Consider the following 21,480-nt stretch of genomic DNA (forward strand, 5'->3'; position numbering starts at 1 on the left):
CAAAGGTCACTCTGAAAATGTTATTATGCGTGTTGTGGTAGGACCCAAATGTAGAGCGTAGTGGATATGATGAGGAGGATTTAATGAATTATGAACTTACAGTTTGACGAGGTTGAGGAACTCAGGCAAGAGAATAACAGAAACAGGGACAGGAACATGGACTCAGGTAGCAGTCAGGGTAACAACCAGTGGCAAACAATGAGAACCAGAGAGCTTAAATACTGAGGGAAGTGGAGTATGGACCAATGAACTGGGACAGGAGCTAATCAGGAGCATATGAGACAGCTGGGAACCAGGGAACCTAAACATTACATTGGGAGAATAACTAATAAACACAAATAACCAGGGAGAACAGGGGGGTAACCAAAACACATCTAAATGAACTGAAGCAAGTAAACAATGAGACTAAACTAAAGGACATTAACACAGGGGAAGCACATCTATAAGGAAATATAAACTAAACGCATGTAACACAAGAATCCAGGAAGTAACAAAACCAAACTGAAGGAATCTAAATGATCCTGAATGAACAGAAAAGCACCTGGCTGAGCAGAAAACAAATAAAAAGCTAACAGACAGATCCTGACAGAAAAAGACAAGCTGCTCTGGTGTCTCCTGGTACTGGAAAGAAACTCTTACTTAAAAGTATTTCTTTCACTGTTGTGTTGATTTTTTAAAGTTGTAATCTGCTTTTTGAGTTGTTATTCTGTTAAAGTTTTCATACCTTTTTACATAAACTGGAGTTGAACAGTAAAGTATCTGTATTGACCTTTCATATTTAAAAACACTAAACGTTGTTAGTCTTTTCTTCTGAAGCAAACCAAAATGACAATAATATTGTTTGAAACAAAAAGCTCATCTGTCTTTCCAGAGGTACCAGCCAGGAAAAGTCTGGGTTAGGACACAATTGATCAAATTTAGTTCTAAAAGAAATTACCTTTCAAATTGTCATTAAAAAAGAAATGAGCCTTTTGGGATGATAACAGATTGTGGGATTGAGCCTTTTAGTCTGACTTTAAGGTCTTTATAGTCTTTGATATATGTTTTTGATGCAGTGATGTAAAAGCCCTAACCCTTTGAACATAAGTTCATATGTTAACGTAAACTTCATATTTAACTTGGAATTATAGACTTAATCTAGCCTTTATTTTAGAAACTGAATTTTTCGTTTAAATCTAATTTAGAAATTTAATTATCAGCTTTATTGCGACTGCTACTTTGTATGGTAATTTTTATTCCCATCTTATCGTTTAAACTTAAAACATCCTACATTGGGGATGCGGTCAGGGATGTGGGGGCATGGGTGGAGTGGTTGTGGGGGTCCTTGGTCAGTTTGACTTGCCATGTGGGGGGAAGAAGCCCGCCGTGGCTCCATTCTGTGACCGGATGTCTTTTAGGATTTTTATGGATTCCTAGCTGGATTGAATTGCGGTGCGGGGGGTTCGTCTGAGCCCCTTGTTAGCTTCGTTCCGGTATTGGGTTTCCTCGGGTGGCTGCGGGATGCCAGCCGGTGTGGCTGCCCCGCGGTAGGTTGAAACCCGTTGTGGCTTCATTCCGTGACCGGGTTTCCTTTGTCCGCTGTGGGATTCTTGCTGGTGTGCATGCAGTGCCGCGTGTCTGTCAGGACCCTTCGGTTGCTGCATTCCGGAACTGTTTTCCTGGGGTAGAAACGGGAATACAAATAACTAAAATGTATTATACTAGGATTGTTTTATTGTGTACCTTCCACCTGGGTCTAACATAAAGAGATGAGCTCTTGCGTGACATGCGTCGGCCCGTGCCTTGCCTTTGACTCTCCCTAAACCAAACTTTTTCGGTCATTAGACTGAATTAGGGGGATGTCATCGTGACACTAAACCCACCCTAACCCAGATGGACCTAAACATGATGTCTTAAAAATGTTGTACTGGATTTAGAACAGAGGAGCGTGGAGGCCAGTTAATGGTCAACTCCTCCATCCTCCAGGAACTGCCTGCATGCCCTTGCCACATGAGGCCAGACATTATCATGCACCAGGAGGACTCCAGGACCCAGTGCACCAGTGAAGGGTCTAACAGTGGCTCTAAGGATTTCATCCCGATACCTAATGGCAGTCAGGGTGTCATCGTTTATCCTGTACAGGGTCTGTCCGTTCCTCCATGGATATGCCTCCCCAGACCAACACTGACTCACCACCAAACTCATCATGCTGAACAATGTTGCAGGCAGCATAACTGTTAGGTATTAATTAGTCAACTCAAAGGCAAGAACGATACAGAGTCAGATTTACTTGCAGCAAGGGTAGCTCACTCTCTGCAGTGCAGACTAAAAAGTGTTGGCACCCCTCTCTCTTTATTTATACATGCTGGTTCACACAGAGTTCAACAAACATTCAGGGTGTGTGTGTGTGGGGGGTCAGAAAGGTTAGGGTTCATGTGTCTTGATTTTAAACAGAGAGGGAGTGAGGACTTGGTAATCATAACTCACTCGTCTCCCATATATCCCTTTCTATGGCATGTAGGAGGGAAAAGCACTTAGAGCAGACATGAGTGATAAACAAGTTTTCAAACCCTAACAGTCCCCCTTTTTTATCACGAATGAAGTCATGATTAGATACATGTAAAAGAAAACACACTGTGTGAACGAAAAACCCACGGACGGATTATATTGTGGGAAAAATACTCAGAGTACAATAATAATATAATAAATCAAAGAAAACACAACGTAAGAAAAGTAAAAGAATTAAAACAAGCCTTGTTCATGTCATCATTGTACTTTTTCTCATTTCACTTAAATAGCAACTTCTTTTGATTTTCTGCTATAAAGTCATTTTATGAAGTACAATTATGAGTACACTCAGGCGTCAAAGATATTTTCATTTACAACATGTCATCATAGGAGTAGTGGTCTTTATTGTGTAGCTCAGTAAAATAAACCTTTTCTGTGTCATCATATTCATCTGTCTTTGGGTTCAGTGTGGTGTCAACATTTACACAAAGTATTTAAAGAGTATGTGGGTGTTATCTCAACTTAAAAGAGTTTGTGCTTTATGGCCTAGACCCTCCTCGGGTCAGAGGTAACAACCATCTGCTTTTCCTGAGACATCACCCAAAAGGAATGGGTTTTAACCATTAAACGTCTGATACTGGTTTTTAAAGCTTCCTCCTCTAAAACAGATGTTCTGAAGAAAGAGAGGTAACCTAAAGGTCGTACACTTTGGAACTCCTTAGAGCACTTAATACAAGGATTTCCATTACAACTCCTTTCTTCTGATTACAAGATAATCACAACTAAAAGGAAAATTCTTCAAAACCATCAACCCTCTCAGCTAACAGATAATCCAAAGCCATTCTACTTTTCAAACTCATGTTCTAAGAGCTTGTTGCTCCTTGGTCAGAACAGTGAAACCTTCCTCTCTAATAATGGGCTGATTGAATTATAAGTTGTGACTGTAAGTAGTAAATGAGCTAGATAACATACTCCAGACCAATTAGCAGGCAGATACAGATATGATCTATTTCCACACATCCAAACCATGTTCTTAGGACAGGGGTACCCATCTCTACTAGGAATGCAGATGAGCAGGCAGCGTGATGGTAAGTGAAGAAAAGGTTTAATTACAAAAACTCACTCACAGCAGGAGGCAGGAACAAAACAAACGGGCAGGCAAGACAGGCATGGCATGATCAAAAAAAAGACAAGACTTGGTTAGAGAACTAGACATGAGCATGAGAGTGAAAGATGTTTCCACGACGACTAACTGAACAGGTGTGTATAAATGGAGCATGGTACAGGTGGAGCAAGGAGTCAGATTAACTTGGACAGGTGAACCGAATAAACTTAATTGACAGAGAACACAACGTGACAGGAGCAAAATGGCTTGAACAGAACGCAAATCCAAGGAAACAAACTAACAGAAATATAACTAGAAAAACATGAAACAAAAGCATAACCAGATCTGAAACCCAAACTTGACAAAACATGAACAAGACGACAAAACAAAAAGCATGACCAGGAAAATAAACAGAAACATGATTCAAAATCTAAGAAGAATAACAAAAGAACGAGTCAAAACCGTAACTGTGAAAAACATAAGAAGAAACCCGAAACCAAAAACCAAACAACCCTACATCATGACAGAACCTTGGTTAATTTACCTGCCTGGTCATACAATTTACTTCCATTCGGTATGGCTGTAAGATTAAGAGTTAACACAAAGGGATCTGGGACCAAAGATCCTGAAATAGTATAAGCAGCAATTCTGATAGGACATGACTCAAATTTATGTCTGTTGATTAAAGCACATAAAACAGATATAATAGTTTTGCAACCTTCTGTCTTTCCAAGAAAATAAGGTGTGTTTTCCTCCTGTTCAATACAAATATCTGTACCTATATCTGGATATCTTATTGATTCCTATTACCCCAAAATCTATAAAGAGTTCCTGTAGTAGCACATATTAAATTAGTCTCACTAGAAAATCTATTAACATTTCTGCTTTGCCTTACAATATAATTCCTCACCCCAAGGAAAAATAACCTCCACCAGCTGGTTATGTTGCCTGTCTGGAAAGAAAGTAGTACCAATAGGAACAGGAACTAAAAATGGTTGATTATTAATAACACGTGGAATCAAACAACAAACATAGCAACTATCATTTCTTATCTTCCTCACAGTTTGATGCATCAGTTGCTACCAAACATGATCATTATGATCATAGTAGTCAGAAAAGTGATGAATCTATCTTTGAATCAGCTGATGAATATTATTAGTGAGATTAGCCACACATTATCTTTGCTGTACCTTTCCCCAAATGAACACAAGAGTAATAAAAATACTTGCAATACCAATCATTAGCATCAGAACAGACCATCTTCCATTTAACTGCATCATGACCTTGAAGTAGAATGTCCTTTCTTCTGGTACTGAAAGCAAACAGTTTTTTTTTTTCAAAGAAAACAAATCATAAACAAAACTCAAAAATCCTGCTGTCTCTCCTGAGTGGCTTCAAGCTGCCCTGTTACCAGTCGGGTACAGGTGGGCGGTCGTAGGAAGATCCTCTAGAAATATGTTTAGAAACAGGAACTCTAACCTGCTGGAAGTTAGGCTTCCATAGTCCAACTAAACAACGGTGGAAATGAACACATTCAAATTTGTAATAATACCATAATGATAGATATCAAGCAATAAACATGAAAGTTAGATAAAAGCATCCGAGATTTCCTCCTCAGAGTCAGTCTCGCTGTCAAAGTGGGAGGAAAGAATTTGGCTGATCCTTGCTGTCCAGGTAAAGGAGCCTAGTAGCCACCAAATGTTAAGAAATTAAGGAGAATAAGCATCATGGTGCATGTTTGACTGTCTCTCTGTTGCAGACGTCACCAATCCATCATCCAGAGGAAGGTTATGTGCAAATGTGTAGAGGTCTTCCCTGTATGTTTCCTATGTGTCTCTCACTGTGGTGTGTGTGCAGTGAGGCAAATGACCTTATGATTTCTAACTTTCAGGCAATGTGATGGCCTTAAGTAGATTCTGAAATAACGTTGCACTGCCCAAGGGATTATTGTGCCCTTGTAAGAACAGTGTTCTTCAACCACCTGTTCAATCACTCGCCAGTGATCAGCTTACAGTTCTTTGTCTTGTGGTGGTCCGCTGTCCTCACACCTTTCAGCCGTGGATGATCCAGTTGGAAGATGACTTGTGTCCTGGAAGCCAGATGAAGCTGGAGGAGCTGGAGCTTTCCTGCAGCTTTCTTGGGTGTCTAGTAGGATCTGATATGGGCCATTCCAGCGCCTGGACTTCCAGTGTTTTCTCCTAGATTCTCTGATCAGAATCCAGTCGCCAGGAATAAAGGACTGGAGGGTGGAAGTGGCTGTTTCTGGTAATGCAGCCTTCACTGTCTGTGAAACTTGAGAAAACACAGTGGACAGGTTTTGACAGTAAAACAACATCCTATCTTCTCACAAAGATGTGGAAGAAAATGATCTTGGCAATAACCCCATGTTACTTTATTCTGACATTCCCCTCTTCTGGTGCAGGGTCCAACCCATGCGACAATCCAGCAAAAAGTTTAAACAAAAATGTTCTAGTAACCAAGATCACATTACATAGAACCAAAGAAATGAATTCTGACATAACTATGTGTCACTATGAATTTAACGAAAGCAACATAAAGAAAATCCAGATGTTTTTAACTGCAATTCAGTTCCATTAACAACAAAACACAAACTTTAATTATTCAGTTCATCAATGTCTCACTTAGAAATTAATCACATATCATCCTGATGTGTCTTGTAAGAAGATAAGTATTAGATTAATGTAAATCTAATGTAATTCAGATGCATACACTCTACAAATTGAATCTAATAAATAATTCCCACCAAGTATAAAGTCATAACTCTGATTCTTTATCAAATATATATTCCTTACTTTTGCATATCTTGAACTGTCAGTTAGCTTAATGGCACCAGGAAAACTTTCAATCTAATAAATCACCAATGATTCTGCTTGCAAAACTAATTCTTCAAACTAGTTTAAACAATTTCATTAACCTTTTAATAGTAAAACACATAAATCTAAAAGTTATGCTACATCCTTAATTATTATACAAAAAAAAACAACATGTTTTTAAGGCAACAATCACTACAATCATTTTGATTCTATTGTCTCTTAAACAGTGTTAAAACTCAGGAAGGGAGGTGCTGAGCGTTACCATGACAACAAAGGTGTGAACCAACCTGGTAGGTGGGCGGAGTCAGGCAGAACTAACCTCTGATGGGCAGCCTATGGGCGGGACCCACAGTTTCTTCATTCAAACCCATCTTAGTGAACCTTAAAGTGTAGGAGGGAAAAGCACTTAGAGCAGACATGAGTGATAAACAATACAAAAGTTTTCAAACCCTAACAATAACCTTCCCCACAGCTTCTCCAGACCAATTCATGTCTGTCACATGAGCTCAGAGTGAACCGGCTCTCATAAGCGAAAAGAACAGGAAACTGGTGCTGAATCTGCCAATTACAGTGTTCTCAAGCAAATGCCAGTCGAGCTCCTTGGTGCCGGTCAGTGAACACAGGGTCCATTAGACCTGTGGTCCTCAGGCCAACCTTATGAAGTCTGTTTCCAATGGTGTGGTCCCAGATATTTGTGGCAGTGGCTCACTGCTGATGGGTTACAGACCTCTGCCAGCTCTGTCCAGCTCTCCTAGAGTAACTGCCTGTCTCCTGGAATCTCCTCCACGCTCTTGAGACTGTGTTGGGAGATACAGCAAACATTCAGGCAATAGCACATATTGATGTGCTATCCTGGTGGAGTTGCACTGCCTGTGCAACCTCTGTAGGGTCCAGGTGTCGCTTCGTGCTACAAGTACACTGACCCAGGTTGGTCAAATGCAAAACTATTAAAAAGCAGTCAAAACACTGTCTGTGTCCTCTACCTGCAAAACAATTCCTGTTTTGGGGGTCGTCTCAATGTTGCCCCTTTAGTGAACCTGTTGTTAATTTCATTAACACCAAATCATCTGAAACTGATTAATAATCCCCTCTACTACGTAACTGACCAGATCAATAAGTCCTTCCTGTCATCAGCCATTAGACTTTATGATGATCAAAATTTGCTTGCTTTTGTTTTGGTGTTTCATAAAATAAGTGCTTCTGCTGTAACAAAGCAATTTCCTGGAAAGGATTAATAAAGTTCTATTCTATTTTACTATTACAGAAGTTCAATTGACTTGATTAAAGACTGCTACTTTCATATATAGACTATATATATATATACCTCAATCTAATCATGTAACTAGGATGTGTTTGACAAACAGTCCCACTCATGGAGGCCCCAAGTCCCAATCTGCATGACTTAAAGGATCTGCTGCTCACATCTTGGTACCAGATACTGCTCGCACTAATCCCCCTTTTCTGCTGGCTCTAGTAAGGGGGTGCGGTCCACTCTAGTCAGTCTTGCTCTACTTAGCATGATACCTGTTGTGTTTCCATGGACCCACTCACAGCTGAAGCCAGACCTGGGTTCAGAGGAACTTATGTGGGGGACTGTGGCTAATTTTGGGGAGTGCCAGTAAATAGTATTTTTATTTAATATAAATACATAAAAAATATTTATGTATAGTAGCCTTTCAAATGAAACAACTATGTCGTTTATTAATACAAAATAAAGAATAATACCTTAAACAGTGACATGTAAGTGTGCATCAGTCACCAGAAAATGCTGAGTAATTATGCTCATGTGTTGGGACACCAGCCATGAGTTACAACATTAAAGGCCAGTAAGAACTTTTCTGGAACTTTCAAAATAAATCGCATTAACCTACTTCCAGTTCAGCCCAGGTAGAGTAGGAGTCAGAGCTGAACTAAAACGCTGTGTTCCAACATGGCAGTCTCTTTCCATGCCGATCCCAGACGGGAGCCGGACAGGAGAGGCATATGTCTCCTTGCTGGCAAGCAGGCATGACTGTTCAACCTGGACCCAAAAGTTTCTATGATCAAGCTGATCACATGCAACAAAGTTAAGTAATGATTTGCTGTTTGAGTATCCAGCATTCATTCATATAAAGCGTGGCTTGACTTTTCTTCGGGGCCTCCAGAAGCAGCCCTAATTGAAGCAGATATCCCCCACGGGCTGGAAGAGAAGGCCGGGACCGCATTGCACACCTTACTACATGCACATCCAGGCAGTGAGAGCTACCCCGCCACATCACGGCCACTCAAGGAGCCGAACGTGCCTTTGTTGTACGGTTCGGCTGGGCAAGCTTAAAGCCGACCTCTTACAGCTACTGAGATTAGCTGCAACACTAGTCCCTTTTAGTCCACATGTGGATGACCGGATCTCCCTCAGCTCATCGCTCGGAAACCTTTTCCTGTGCACGGTTCACGTAAGAGGTAGTGTTTGGGCAGAGAAGATTAGTTTAGAGTTAAATAATTTAATTAATGTTCATTTCATGACATTTGGTTTTGTTTGTGTTGAGAAAACTCAGCTACAATATATGCCAGCAGACTAGCAGTCAGCTAATGTGTTCTGTGTTGTGTTTTTAATGTCAGTTTTTAAAGACCAACTTTATTTAAAGACTGGTTTTTAAACACAGAAGATTGACCATAAAGCTCCATACACGCTTATGAAGTTTGATCCTTTTATTGATGCTATTTTAAAGGTACACGTTCGATTTTTAAAGGGATGATAAGAGAGCCCTTAAGCTTTGAAAACACCAAGTTAAGACCCATTTAGCCAGAAAGGTTTGCTTCTTCTTCAAATAATATTTCCTTAAATATTATTTTAATACTTCCTTAATAATATTTCTTTAAATATTATCGTACTAAATAAAGGCAACTAATTAACAACACCATTGAGAATTAGTCATCCAGAAGGTTGGTTTTATTCAGATATTGTTTTATTAAAATGTTTTATCTGATGGGGTGCGGCGCTGATGGTGTAGGGGTTAAGCGCGCGACCATATACGGAGGCTACAGTCTTCTATTTGCCCGTCCCGGGTTTGATTCCCGGACCCTGCGACATTTGCCGAATGTCTCCCCCTTTCTCTACCCCTCTTTCCTGTCTGCCTACTGTCAAAAAATAAAAAGGCCACTAGTGCTGAAAAAATATCTTTAAATAATGTTTTATCTGATCTTACATTGTGAATGGTTGTTTGTATAAGAATTATGATTATTGATTAATTAATTAAAAAAAATTCAAATTATGATTTAAAATTATAATTCTTGATAAATATTAATTCATCAATAATCATAATTCTTACATATTTGGCGTTCCCTAAGACGGGCCTTGAAATGACAAATACCACTATTGCACGAAGTAACACAATTGTGATATCCTGAAAGCTTATGACCTCTGTTGTGAGATTTAGTGAAAATTTGCAGGAGTGCTTGTAAACTGGAGGATGTATCTTGACTAATATTGGCTCAATTCTACTGCTGAGAAGTAATAATATACTCCCAATAGTAATAATAGTCTTTCTAAGGTGCTTTTGTGGACGTTTTGTGTAGTTTACGGTGAAATTCAATGTAAAATTTCAGCTTGTCAAAGCAACCCCTGCTGGCTTAGAGCTTTAGCGCAGTAAACCTGTTGCCATAGCAACCAAAAGTTCCTGGTACAGTAGGAGGCATCCTATCTGCCTCTGGTTCAACTACAGCTGTAACTAACACTCTCCCAGTCAGGGAGGAAGCAGCACCACCGTCTGGTGGCCATTGAGTGAATTGCAGTTGCAACAGGATTTTCCGCGCTGGAGACAGGCGTTTAGTGCCATCTTGTGGTTAGTAGTGAGAATTACAGTTGCTGCCACATCATTTAACTAATTTGATTAGTTGTATTAACACAGGTAGATAATCCCATCACCGATGATCAAAGGACATAGCTAAAATCTAGTTATTGATCATTCATTGCCACTTCTGCTCTGAAATTTATACATCTTTGCTGGGTTTTCTTGTGTGTGTGAAGCGTGTTTTAACCAGACTCGCATAACTAACTTTAGGTGTCTTACTTGGTCGGTCCTGCAAGAAAGTAAATATGCATCACTAATATTCATTTGAAGCTAAGAATAGCGTAGCGTTTGTTTATTTCAATTTTTTTTTGTGTCTGCTTGATTTTTTTCCCATTAAAGCATAGACTCGGGCAAGCCACATATTGAACGGTCAAACCTGTGTGCCCATTTTAAGCACAACCCATACATCTGCAAGATATATATATATATATATATATATATGAATCATACAACTAGCGTGCTTAGTCTGTTTGTGTTGCTGCTAATTGACTTTAGCGGTTGCTCATAGTTGAACAGCTTTGTTTGTTGTTGTGCATTTTGGCCAAAGATGGAGAAAACATCCCAGACTGCAGCTGGAGATGTGATTCAGGAGGACTCCACAGGAATGGAGGCAAAGGAAGCAATTAGAGCTTTGATTTTATTGTCATCAGAGGAGCGTAAAGCTCTTAATGATTATAGCATTGAGCAATATGAAGCAAGGATTCAGGAGTTGCTCCAGGTCATTAAGAACCCATCAAAAGACAGACAGGTAGCCGATGTGTTACGACAGCTCACTCTTTTATATCAGCGAAGGGTCAGGTCGGAAGTTGACCAGTGTGTTAATCTGCAGTCTATACTGAATAATACTTTGCAGACAGCAGATGCCACTGGATGTGAGTTGTTAGAAGTGGAGGAGAAGTTGGAAGCGTCTGAGTTGAGAGCCGGTTGGAGGTAGTTGAGCGTAGCCAGAACACAACCCCATCCCCAGAGGACTGGGGGGTGGACATAAATCCCGTCTTACAGGTTGAAACCTTTGTAGGTGAGACACACCTGCAACGCCATCAAAGAACCTTCCACTCAAAGCCGGAAAATGTAGAAGCTGCTCTCCAGAGATTTCCTTCCCAAGCTTGTGGTTTTGCCCACACATCCACAGAGCCCAGAACAGGTATAAGTTGGCAGATTAGATTCAGTGGTGTGGTGTCCCACCCCACTGTAGGAGACAGCCATGAACAATATCTGGCGGTGGACTCACTAGAAGTAAATGGTTCAAGGTTTAAGGGCGAGCAGCCTTCACACTTGATTCGCAGTACCCTCCTCTATGATCCCTCACCTCCGCCAAGGCGACATGAGAGCCGTCTCGGGGACTCAGGTGGTTCATACCGCCCTCAACCGCTGCCCAGGACCTGAGTCCATGGAGCACAGGGCCCACCATTGCACCATGAGCAGCCTGCAGTGCCTCCCCCAAGGGTGAAGCGTGATACCCTGACACACAAGAGATGCAGCAGGAATGAACCTTCAGATGATGACTCAGATGGGTCAGCACCAATCCCTGAGAGTGGATCGTGCACACACCAACTTGAGTCTTTTGCCCAAGGCATAGAGCGTTTTGACCCTAATAATGAGCAATCAAACATTGATGATTATCTTAGGGAAGTCAAACTCTGCCTTTTAGACCTGTGCTGCCCATCAGCACAGGAAAAAGTTAAGTTCATCTGGAGCGTCCATATTTTCATGGAGAGCCTGCCCTCTAGAGTCCAAGACCATTATTCAACCCTCTGTGAAGCTTTAAGGGAAGAATATTCTGTGTACACAGACCGGGCCTCCACAACACTTGGTGCTTTGGCTATCCAGCAAAAGAAAAGCGAAGTATTACCAGCGCCTGAGAGCCGCTTACTTCCAAGGTGGTAATGCTCCCAGCATAGAGGAGGAACATGTTTTTAAATCATTATTCCTCCACGACCTTCATGCATGAAAGCGTACGTTACGATGTTACGATGTACTAAAGAACAAAAACCCTCACCATGCAAGAGATCCGTAAATACGCTCAGATGGCGTGGGAAACACATGCACCCCCTACTAATAGATCAGAAGGTGAGGTTAGAGTTTTACAGGTGCACACAGAAGAAGACAGTCTTGCGTTAGAAGGCCGAGAAATGCCTTCAAACAGAACCCATGTTAAGAACAGGTTAAGGGAACAACTTATGTTTGGTCAGCTGGACCAGGGGAGGTGGTACTGAGTACCAGCCACAGTCGAAGTTGCCGGACCACTTCCAGTTGAACAGACGACCTGATCATCACGTGAGGCCCAAAGGTAAGCCTGATGGTAAAGGTTGGAGTCAACATGCAGGATGGAACCTGAGGAGAGAGATGGAGGATGCCTTCTGCAACATTCTGACAGAAGCAGTGCGCCAGGCATACGCCCAACCTCCACCATCAGCAGCTGCCCATCCGGTAAAAATGGATCCAAAACCCCCTTCAGCACGACTATTGGTGGACCCAGTCTCCACAGCCATCAGAGTCTACTTGATCAGATGGAGAGACAAACCTGGGAAACTCCAAGAACCCCTTGGGACCTCTCCAGGAGAAACACCACAAACCATTTTTCCACGGTTCTTAAGTAAACTGAATCAAAATGAGCATACATGTTACCTATACTATCTGACCAGTATAGAAGGACATGTCAAACTGAGTTTCCATTTTAAAACAGGATCAGAGATCAACCTGATGGGCTCAGTCTTGTTCGAGGAGGTGAGTAGAGCCATGCTCTCCCTCAGTAAACCATTTCAGGCTGAAGCTTGTGATGTAAGCATCACCAGCTGGGTGGAGATGAACATCACACTCAAAGGCATGACACGTGTCCACCCCATCTATATGTGCACATTGAACACAGAGCTTTTTCTTGGTGGCCAGGACCTGCTGGACAGGCTGGCCCCACTCATTGACTGCCACCAGGACCAACTCTGGGTCCAGGCAAAGGTGCAAAACCCACTGGGTGTAAGCAGCAAATCATCCTGGGTGACAAACCAGGTTGCCAGTTTAGAGGACCCCAAAGAACCTCTCAGGCCCTTGTTGGTGCCAGACATGGGCACCTCTGTGACACAGCTGCACCCAGCAACCCAGAAAACTCCTCCCAGATGCAGTCATGCATCCTTTCTTTGCTCTTTAAAGAACCCAAGTGTGAAAACTTACAACCGCAAAGTGGTGGAAGGTGTACACCTGGAAAGCATGTTCATACCAGAAGTGCTTCTAGCATTCTGGCTGGAAAATTCATCAACCAGTAGAGAGCTGTATGGCCGCGTGTGCCAAGAAGATCCCCTTTTAACTGAGGCACAACACAGCAACACACTCCTCTTAGCAGACAGGCTCCGCCCTCTCCTTAAGACAGCCAGAGTGTGCACCTCCATTGTGCAGATTGGCATCAAACAGCTCTCCCATGCTGTGGACATCGTTCCAACAGACCAAAGGGGGGTCACATTAGCCTACACCCATTACTCTCCTGTAGGGGGCCATAGGAGCTACAAAGCCACACTCCGCACCCTCCAACAGATGGCGCACTGGCCTCCAACACCTCACGACACTCAGGTCTACATCCAAGGATGCTTAACCTGCTGCCAGTTTCAGCCAATCAGTCAACCTCCGCTTCAGCGAAGGGGGGTTACATTACCTTGGTTCCACCTTCAGACCAACTGGGTCGAACCAGCTCCAAAATTAACAGGAGGTAACAAATTCCTTCTAACTGTGACATGCAGCTTCATTAAGTCGGTTGGGCGCTTGTCAGAAAAGGTTGACACCGTCATCCCAGCTGCTGCTGTTTTGCTGAACCAGATGAAGTCCTACATGGAACTCTCCTGCCCAAGAACAGAGCTTGTCTCCATGTCCGGGAAAGGAGAGACCAGTGCGTAGGACTAGTTAAATAGGTGCATGTTTCCTAGACTCACATTAACATGCACTAACCACTAACAACTTTCTTCAACAGAAACAGTTTAACATATAACTACCTGTCAGGTAGACACAGTGTTAAACTGCAAGTTGCACGCTATTTTTCCATTAACCTCTGCATGCACTGCAGACCCTCACAGAAGTGATTAAGAATGATTTAATGGACACAAATGCTGCCAGAGAATTCATGCAAAGTCTTATTAAGAGAGGTCAGTTCATCAGTAGACAGCCCCACCGAGGCACGGATACCTACTTGCCGAGTTCTGCTGGATTTAGTAGAGAAAATCCTAAAGTCCACCACAGCAGACACCTTGCAACCTCCACAAACACACCTGGCTGATAGCCTAAGTACTGCAGTTCCATTATTATTATATTACTTTTCTTTCCTCTCCTTTTTCTGATCTAAAAAATTTAGAGACAGGAGTTATGTTAAATCCCATCATCATTTGAAAGAGCTAATTTGTTTAAACCTAAACTCATGTTAAACATTGGATTCTGTTAAGATAACACACTGCATTGTTGGTTACAAACCAGGATTGACTCCTTCACATTTATTTTCCCATGGTTCATAGCGCTACCTTAGCCAATGCCACAGGCTGATTCCTGTGCCCGACTGGAATTGGACGACTAAGCTATGACCCCTTTATTTGGTTATCTTGTTTTTTCCTTCTTTCTTTTTATGGTTGTTTCACTTTGTGTCAGTGTTACCAGAGCTGATGACCAAAAGAATGTGATGATGATGTGAATGTATTTTTTGTGTTTTTCACAGCCAGCAGAGCAGCACACCTCCAAGCCCGCCCAACCCCCCCACACAGCACCAGCAGCCCCAGCCCACCAGTCCACGAGAGGGATACATGCACCAGCCGGGTACCTGGGCCATGCAGGCCAACCGCTCCGGGCCAAGCACAACCCGCCAGCTGCCCCAGAGCAGTCACAAGACATGCTCTGCCGCCCCACCCACCTGACCGCCAACCGCAGCCCGACGCCCGACCATGGGCCAGAACCACAGAAGGAAGCAGGGGAAGAAGGCCACGACAGACCGAGTTACCGGGCACCCCTCCAAGTCCACCCCCAAACCCCAAGGGTGCCCCAGCCCGCCGGCCACCCGCACCCCCACATGGCGCACCACGGCCCACCAAGCGGTCCAGCCGGCCAGCCCCTCCACCAATGCGGGGCCACATCCCAATCAACGCCGGCTAAGACCCCCCTGCCGGAGCCCGGCACCCCCCCCCCCAGCTGGTACACCAGGGCCCAAAGCCAGGGGCCGAGATCCAAGGGAAACCAAGCGATCCCGAGAGAGCCGAAACGCCAGCACCTGACAATCCCCAAGACCCGACCCCAGCCCAGACCCGACTAGAGGGCCCACTCCCTCTCACTGCCTCTGACCACAGATGGGAAATAGCGAACGGGAGTATGAAAAGACCCCAAGCCTGCCTCCGCCAGCTCAAATGTGGTGTTGATGCGTGTTGTTGTAGTGTGCATTTAAAAAGAAAAAACGGTGGGGAAGAGGGTCTGCCACCCCCCCTCCCACTCTGAACCCTCAATGTCTACATGCAATTATACCCTTAGAGGTGAGCGCAGGCACCAGAGGTTAGGCTGCGAGGATATCCTCCCTCTTGATGCCACTGAGTGCGCCCACCCCCAAGGCCCTACATGTGAATGTCATGAAAATGTTATAAGTGAGAGTTTACGTTGTACAATAAAATTGGGGCATAGGCTGCCATGGGACCGCAGAGATGGAAAACCCTTGCGGCACTCAAATGGCGCACCCGCACCCCAAGCACTCCATGAGTGGTAATGTGATGGAGCTGGCGGAGGGAGGTGTCCGGGGATGTGGAGGGAAAGACTGGGGGGCAAACCGCTCTCCCAGGGAGCCAGCTCCCCGGCTGACCCCAATAGCCGGGTTTCAGTCACGTGATTTTGATGACGCGCGAAGAGGACGCGATTTCGGATGGAGGGCAGGAAGTAAAATGTCAATGGAGGCAACCGTTATGGAGAGTCCGTATTGTAGGGATTTAGATCCAGTTTCCAGGCGAGGATACAAACAGTTAATTAACAGATATGTTGGATGTGACCCTTAATCTCATCAAGATGAGTGAGTTTTCGAGAGAACCTCAAGATTTGCCGTTAATCGAGGCTGTTGATATCACGAACTATCTGGTACTTCAAACGTCTTACTACACTAAACAGCAGATGAAAGCCTACAAAAGTCTGGAGGCATAAAACTTTTTTGTCCAGAACCTCGGCACCAAACGGCTCCGCGAAAATGATCGTTTGGTCTTTGCCAAGGTGAGTGTTAATTCATATATTCATCTATTAGTGGAGATGTTAGCGGTTAGCAATAGTGGTTAAAACAAACATACAGCGCCTCTCTACGGCTACATTAACCTGACAGTCGTTTGTGTTTCAAGGTAAATGTCTCAGAGATCAAATGAAACGCCTCTGAAGACCTGGATTATTGCGAAGGAGGATGGAGAAGTCCTGGCAGGGTAAGTCATTTATGAATGCTATTATGTTTATCACGATATCACACACGTACAGCTAGCATACTGCCAGTATTCTTCCAAACCAGAGGTTACAAACCTGTCAATTCATTTAATGTAATATTTCGTATTATATTAAGTAAACTAGATTGTATATCAAAATGTGAGGATATAGATAGATTGCATTTAAGGTTTAACGAAGGTCAATCTATTCTTCACAGACTATCAGAATTGTGTTCTCGTGTAGGGGCAGTACTATTTTCCATTGAAACTGGGGTAAAGATGCGAGCTTCTTGCACTACAGAGAAGTGCAAGAAGCTGATGCCATCACATGTAAAAAAGCTAGGGTGACAGAATGGTTTTTGGACACTGTGTCACAATAGGCTAAATTAAGATGGTAACAAACAAATTTGTGTAATTTGTTATCCTTTGTGTTAACTTATTTTCAGATTCCTGCTGCTCCAGTAGCTATGATCGACCTGTCATCAGCAAAGTCCAAAAAACAAAAGCTTGATGGTTCCATCAACGGCAGGAGAACTGAAAACACGGTGGGGAAATCGTCTCTATGTCCAAGAGTGAAGAGAGGGTCAGAAACGTATGCTAGGTTTTTTGCAGCACTGATGGCTAAGGAGCCTTACCACAAAGAATTGATCCCTAAATCCAGCATGCTACCTAAAACTATTCTTGAATACCGAACAGCAGAGACTCTGGAGCTTCCCTCGAAAGAGCTTGAAGAGCTCTGCCAGGAATTTCAGCTAGAAGAGCTCACCCTGTCCGAAGTCCAAGCTGTAGAGAGGGCAACCAGAGGTCAAAGTGCAAGCAGGATTTGGTTTAAGCAAAGAGCTGGACGCATAACAGCCTCTAAGTTGAAACAAGTTCTTAAGACAAATTCCCAGCAACCATCCAAGAGCTTGATCAAGGCTATATGCTACCCAGACGCATATAGGTTCACTACAGCTGCTACAAGGTATTTAGGGTTTGAATTATGGTAAGACAGAGGTAAGATTGGGTTTATGAGGCTGTCCACTATGAACTAAGAAAATGTTCTATGAAATGGAAAGTTCACTTCACAACTATAAAGTTGTGGTCCATACCCAATCTTTTACTGTAATCTTTCTTCAGTTAGAACACCTTTACTGTTTTCATTGTTTATTAATGAAATGGACAGCCTTGAAGGGTCATCATAAGTTATAGGGTTATAAGGCTAACCATATACAGGAGTAGGACCAATCACAGTGGATAGGGTAACTGCATTTAAATTAATGAAGTACCTCTAGACAAACACTAAGTAATAATTTCCTGTTTATGTTTTGTATTGTATTGTTTAGTTATGGAAGAAAACATGAATCCCAAGCAAGAAGAGCATATGAGAAGCTGATGGGTCGGGAGCATACTGGCTTCTCGTGTATGGACAGTGGTCTCTGGCTGAACCCCAAGTGGCCGTATATGGGGTCCTCCCCTGATGGGATTGTCACTTGTGACTGTCATGGAACTGGCATCTGTGAAATAAAGGTAAAATTACAGAGTACACTCAATACTTTGGCTTTTAGTCACTCAGATTTGCATCACTCAAAAGTATCTGGGTATCAAACAAATTTTTTAATGTGTTAACTGGAAATTAAACTTAACATAAAACGGAAAACTGGCCAGGTTCACTTTTTTAGGGAGTCCATTTCCACCACTGAAAAAAAAAACTCTCTCTCTTAATAATAAATTAGCAAAGTCATTATTATGATATATAAGTTTTCATTTCATCTGAGTACAAGAAATGGGCTTTCACACTTTTGAATGTAGTACTCGATTCTTGTGACTCATTCATCAGACTTGATTAGTATTTATTTCTGTCTGGTAGAGAAATGGCCGGACCTCTTTCAATAAGTCTGTTAACCGAACTAGGCACAAAATGCATTTGCTAATCTATTCTATCTAATCTGTTCTGGAACATATCTGAGACCAGAATATTTGGTCAAAGTTAACTGATAAGTCCACCTCCCATTTTGTAATAGGAAGGGAAATTGATTAATCTATATTAGACAGTGTCCTGTATATTTAGGACATTAACTTGGGGTGATTGAGTTTTAGGAACTCTAGTACACTTGATGGCATTTGTAACCCAACGTTTTTAAGTCTAAATAGATTTTTTATTATATATTTAATTTGTCGATATTCTAAAAATGTATTCTTGAGCAGTGTATTAAATAATGTTTTCATAATAATAATAATAATCGCAACACATGCGTTGCAGAAATTGTCAGGAAATGGGGTTGTTGCCCCATAGTTTTTTGTGAACCAACCTAAACATTTTTCTGAGCTTTTTGTGAACTACACCAGCTGAGCATCCTACCAGAACCATTTGATCTCTCACCTGAAGAACCAACAGTAATCCTTGTGTCTCTCCTGTCCTGCAGGTATTACCCAGTTCCACTTCCTACGTGCAGTTTCTCCTGTGATCTTACCTCCGTCATTACAAGGACCTCCGTTGTTACCTGAATCACATTCCCACCACTGGCTTCCATTCTGTTGACCAACCTATCCATCTTCAACCTCGTCTTCTGCACTACCTGTTCGCCGAGCACCACTGCAGTCTTCATTACCCTCTGGATTTCATCGGACTCCCCGCTGTTAACAACCCCATCGACCACTAACCTTCCCCCTGGCGGACCATCACACATCATCTTGTAAGCTTCTTTCTTCTCCCCTTCTCCGTTCTTTGGATCTTACCAGTGTCTCTCTTTCAGAGCTCCCGGTTCTCCACGTCACTGTTTTCCCCTGGACAAGACTCTCTGCTGCACATTACCCATTGTATTCAATAAATATCATTAAACTGATTCCGATTCTCCTGAGAGTTTTCCTGCATGTGGGTTAGAAGCCTTAAGAAAACAGTGACCACACCCATCCTTCAAAACTGGTAAAAAGGACGCATTTGGAGGAGCCTAAAATGCGGCCTGCGAAGGATGCAGAACCCTAAGCCCATTTTGGCATACTACCATGTCAAAGTCCTATTTAATAGCAACCCTGCTGGTTGACTAGAGTAATACATTGCATAGTTGCAACTTAATTTATCTGGGGTTTGTAATCTGTTTTGGGAGGGTCCAGATATTTTAATAGGTGATCCGGCCCCCCAGGCCCTTTGGCACCGGGTCTGGCTGGAGCTATGGCTTAAAGTCCCACCTCCAGCTGTCAGGTCGCTGTGCCGCTATTAACATAACTGTATGAAATTGTTACATTAAAGTAATCGGCGTAAATCTATAAAAAATAAATAGAAAATAAACAACATAGATAAGCAAAAAAACAAATGTTTGTATTATGTTATATACAAGATATTTATGTTTTTACATGTCTAAAATGATACAGTGGGATAATTATGTGGACCACAGCCCAGCCAGAACCAGAATAAGGCTCAGGGGTTCTGATGTGGCAGGAGAAGCAGAGAGGAGAGGTGCTGCTGTCTGGATGCTGAGACTCCAAAGTGTCCCTGAAAAAGTGAACATTTTGGGCTTTATGAGGAAGTTTCTGTCTCATCGATGGTGATAACGAGGAGCAGGACTTTAAAGCCCAGAACCATGGACTTCTGACCGCGGTGAAGTTAGTTTTAGGTTGGATGTTGGATCTTCGTGCTCTATGGATTCAGCAGGTCTTCCTCCAGTTTGATCCGATGCAGGCAGTCTGATTACGGGCAGCTGCTCTCTGCCTGCTCCCTCCTCCTGCAGACGCTGGTTCTGTGAAGGACCGTCGATAAATATCAGAACCAAACACGCTGTTTCATGGTGGTTTATTTGTGTGTTTTGGGGAAATGTTTGTGTGTCTGAACAGCTGATTTTATGTGTGATCAGCTGGTTTAGGATGTTATTAGCTACAGCGCCCCCTACCTGCATGTCATTCAGAAAGCTGATTTGTCCTTTTTCTTTTCTTTCAGCCTGGTTTAAGATTGGTAAACAGTTAAATTATATTTGGGTTTGACCCGCTCCAGCCACTATGATCCTTGATATTATTGCAGTCACTCTTGAGGTTTATTAACGTCTCCCTGCACGACCTCTTGGGAAACCTTCTCATTTCTCCTGGTCCCACGGCCAATCAGTGAACAGCAGTCTGTTCACATCACATGTGGTCCTGACCCGGCCACAGTTGGACCTGCTCAGAAGCAGGGACCAAAAAACTGGGTACTGGTGGGAAAAAACAGTAACGGAAACACTCGCAAAGCGAGCTGAGCACAGCAGAGCCGGTCTGAACAGAACCATTGGAAAAGGGGCAATGTAGGGGTCTGGTGGAGTCCATGTCTTTATGGGTCGGGCTGTTTTTGGACCAAAAGGGGGACCAACGCACTAAAAGGTAGACGGTCAAGATGTAATGCCTGATTGTTCTGTTTGTGTGTTGAAAAACCATTAGTTAGTGATCTGTCTTTCTAACTCTAATTTGGGACACGCCGGAACATTAGATTTGACGTTAAAGAAACCGCAGCTGTTGTTGCCCACATAAATATCTTCAACATTGAAATGGTCAATGTTTAGTCCTAAAGACAAATCAAGATCAAATTTAAGAGCCGCTTTACGAACGAGTCCAGAAACATGTTGATCAATGTTAAAAGACAAAATCTGCAGCTGTGGGGTCATCAAAGTGGAAGTTAATATTACCAAGAATGAAAACTTCTCCTGTTTAATAACTGAAGCTAAAACGTCTGCAAATTCATAAAGGGCCCTCTCAGCTATCACTGCCTGAAGCTCCCAGACTGAAGACAGACCTCCCTCCTTTCTTCTTCTGAGGCTTTGTTACAGCAAAGACACACAGAGACAGCAAAAGAGCAGCAGAAAGGATAAAACACAAGA

General features: G+C 42.8%; 1 protein-coding gene across 2 annotated transcripts; it reads left to right on the forward strand.

Annotated features, from left to right (window-relative positions):
- The first annotated feature begins 16,120 nt into the window (after positions 1–16,120).
- On the forward strand, positions 16,121–19,485 carry LOC124859520. 2 transcript variants are annotated; one of them, XR_007036126.1, is made up of 5 exons: positions 16,121–16,463; positions 16,586–16,663; positions 17,107–17,205; positions 17,986–18,169; positions 19,066–19,485. XR_007036126.1 is itself a non-coding variant. In XM_047352363.1 (5 exons), exons 3-5 carry the CDS (start codon positions 17,128–17,130, stop codon positions 19,105–19,107), a joined length of 723 nt encoding a protein of 240 aa, XP_047208319.1. In that variant the 5' UTR covers positions 16,121–16,463; positions 16,586–16,663; positions 17,107–17,127; the 3' UTR covers positions 19,108–19,485. The 2 variants fall into 2 exon arrangements, 1 of the variants encoding a protein (XP_047208319.1); XM_047352363.1 differs by having other exon boundaries at positions 17,107–17,624.
- The last annotated feature ends 1,995 nt before the right edge of the window (positions 19,486–21,480 follow it).

Source organism: Girardinichthys multiradiatus, chromosome 2 (genome assembly GCF_021462225.1).
Source record: "Girardinichthys multiradiatus isolate DD_20200921_A chromosome 2, DD_fGirMul_XY1, whole genome shotgun sequence".
Lineage (NCBI taxonomy): Eukaryota > Metazoa > Chordata > Actinopteri > Cyprinodontiformes > Goodeidae > Girardinichthys > Girardinichthys multiradiatus.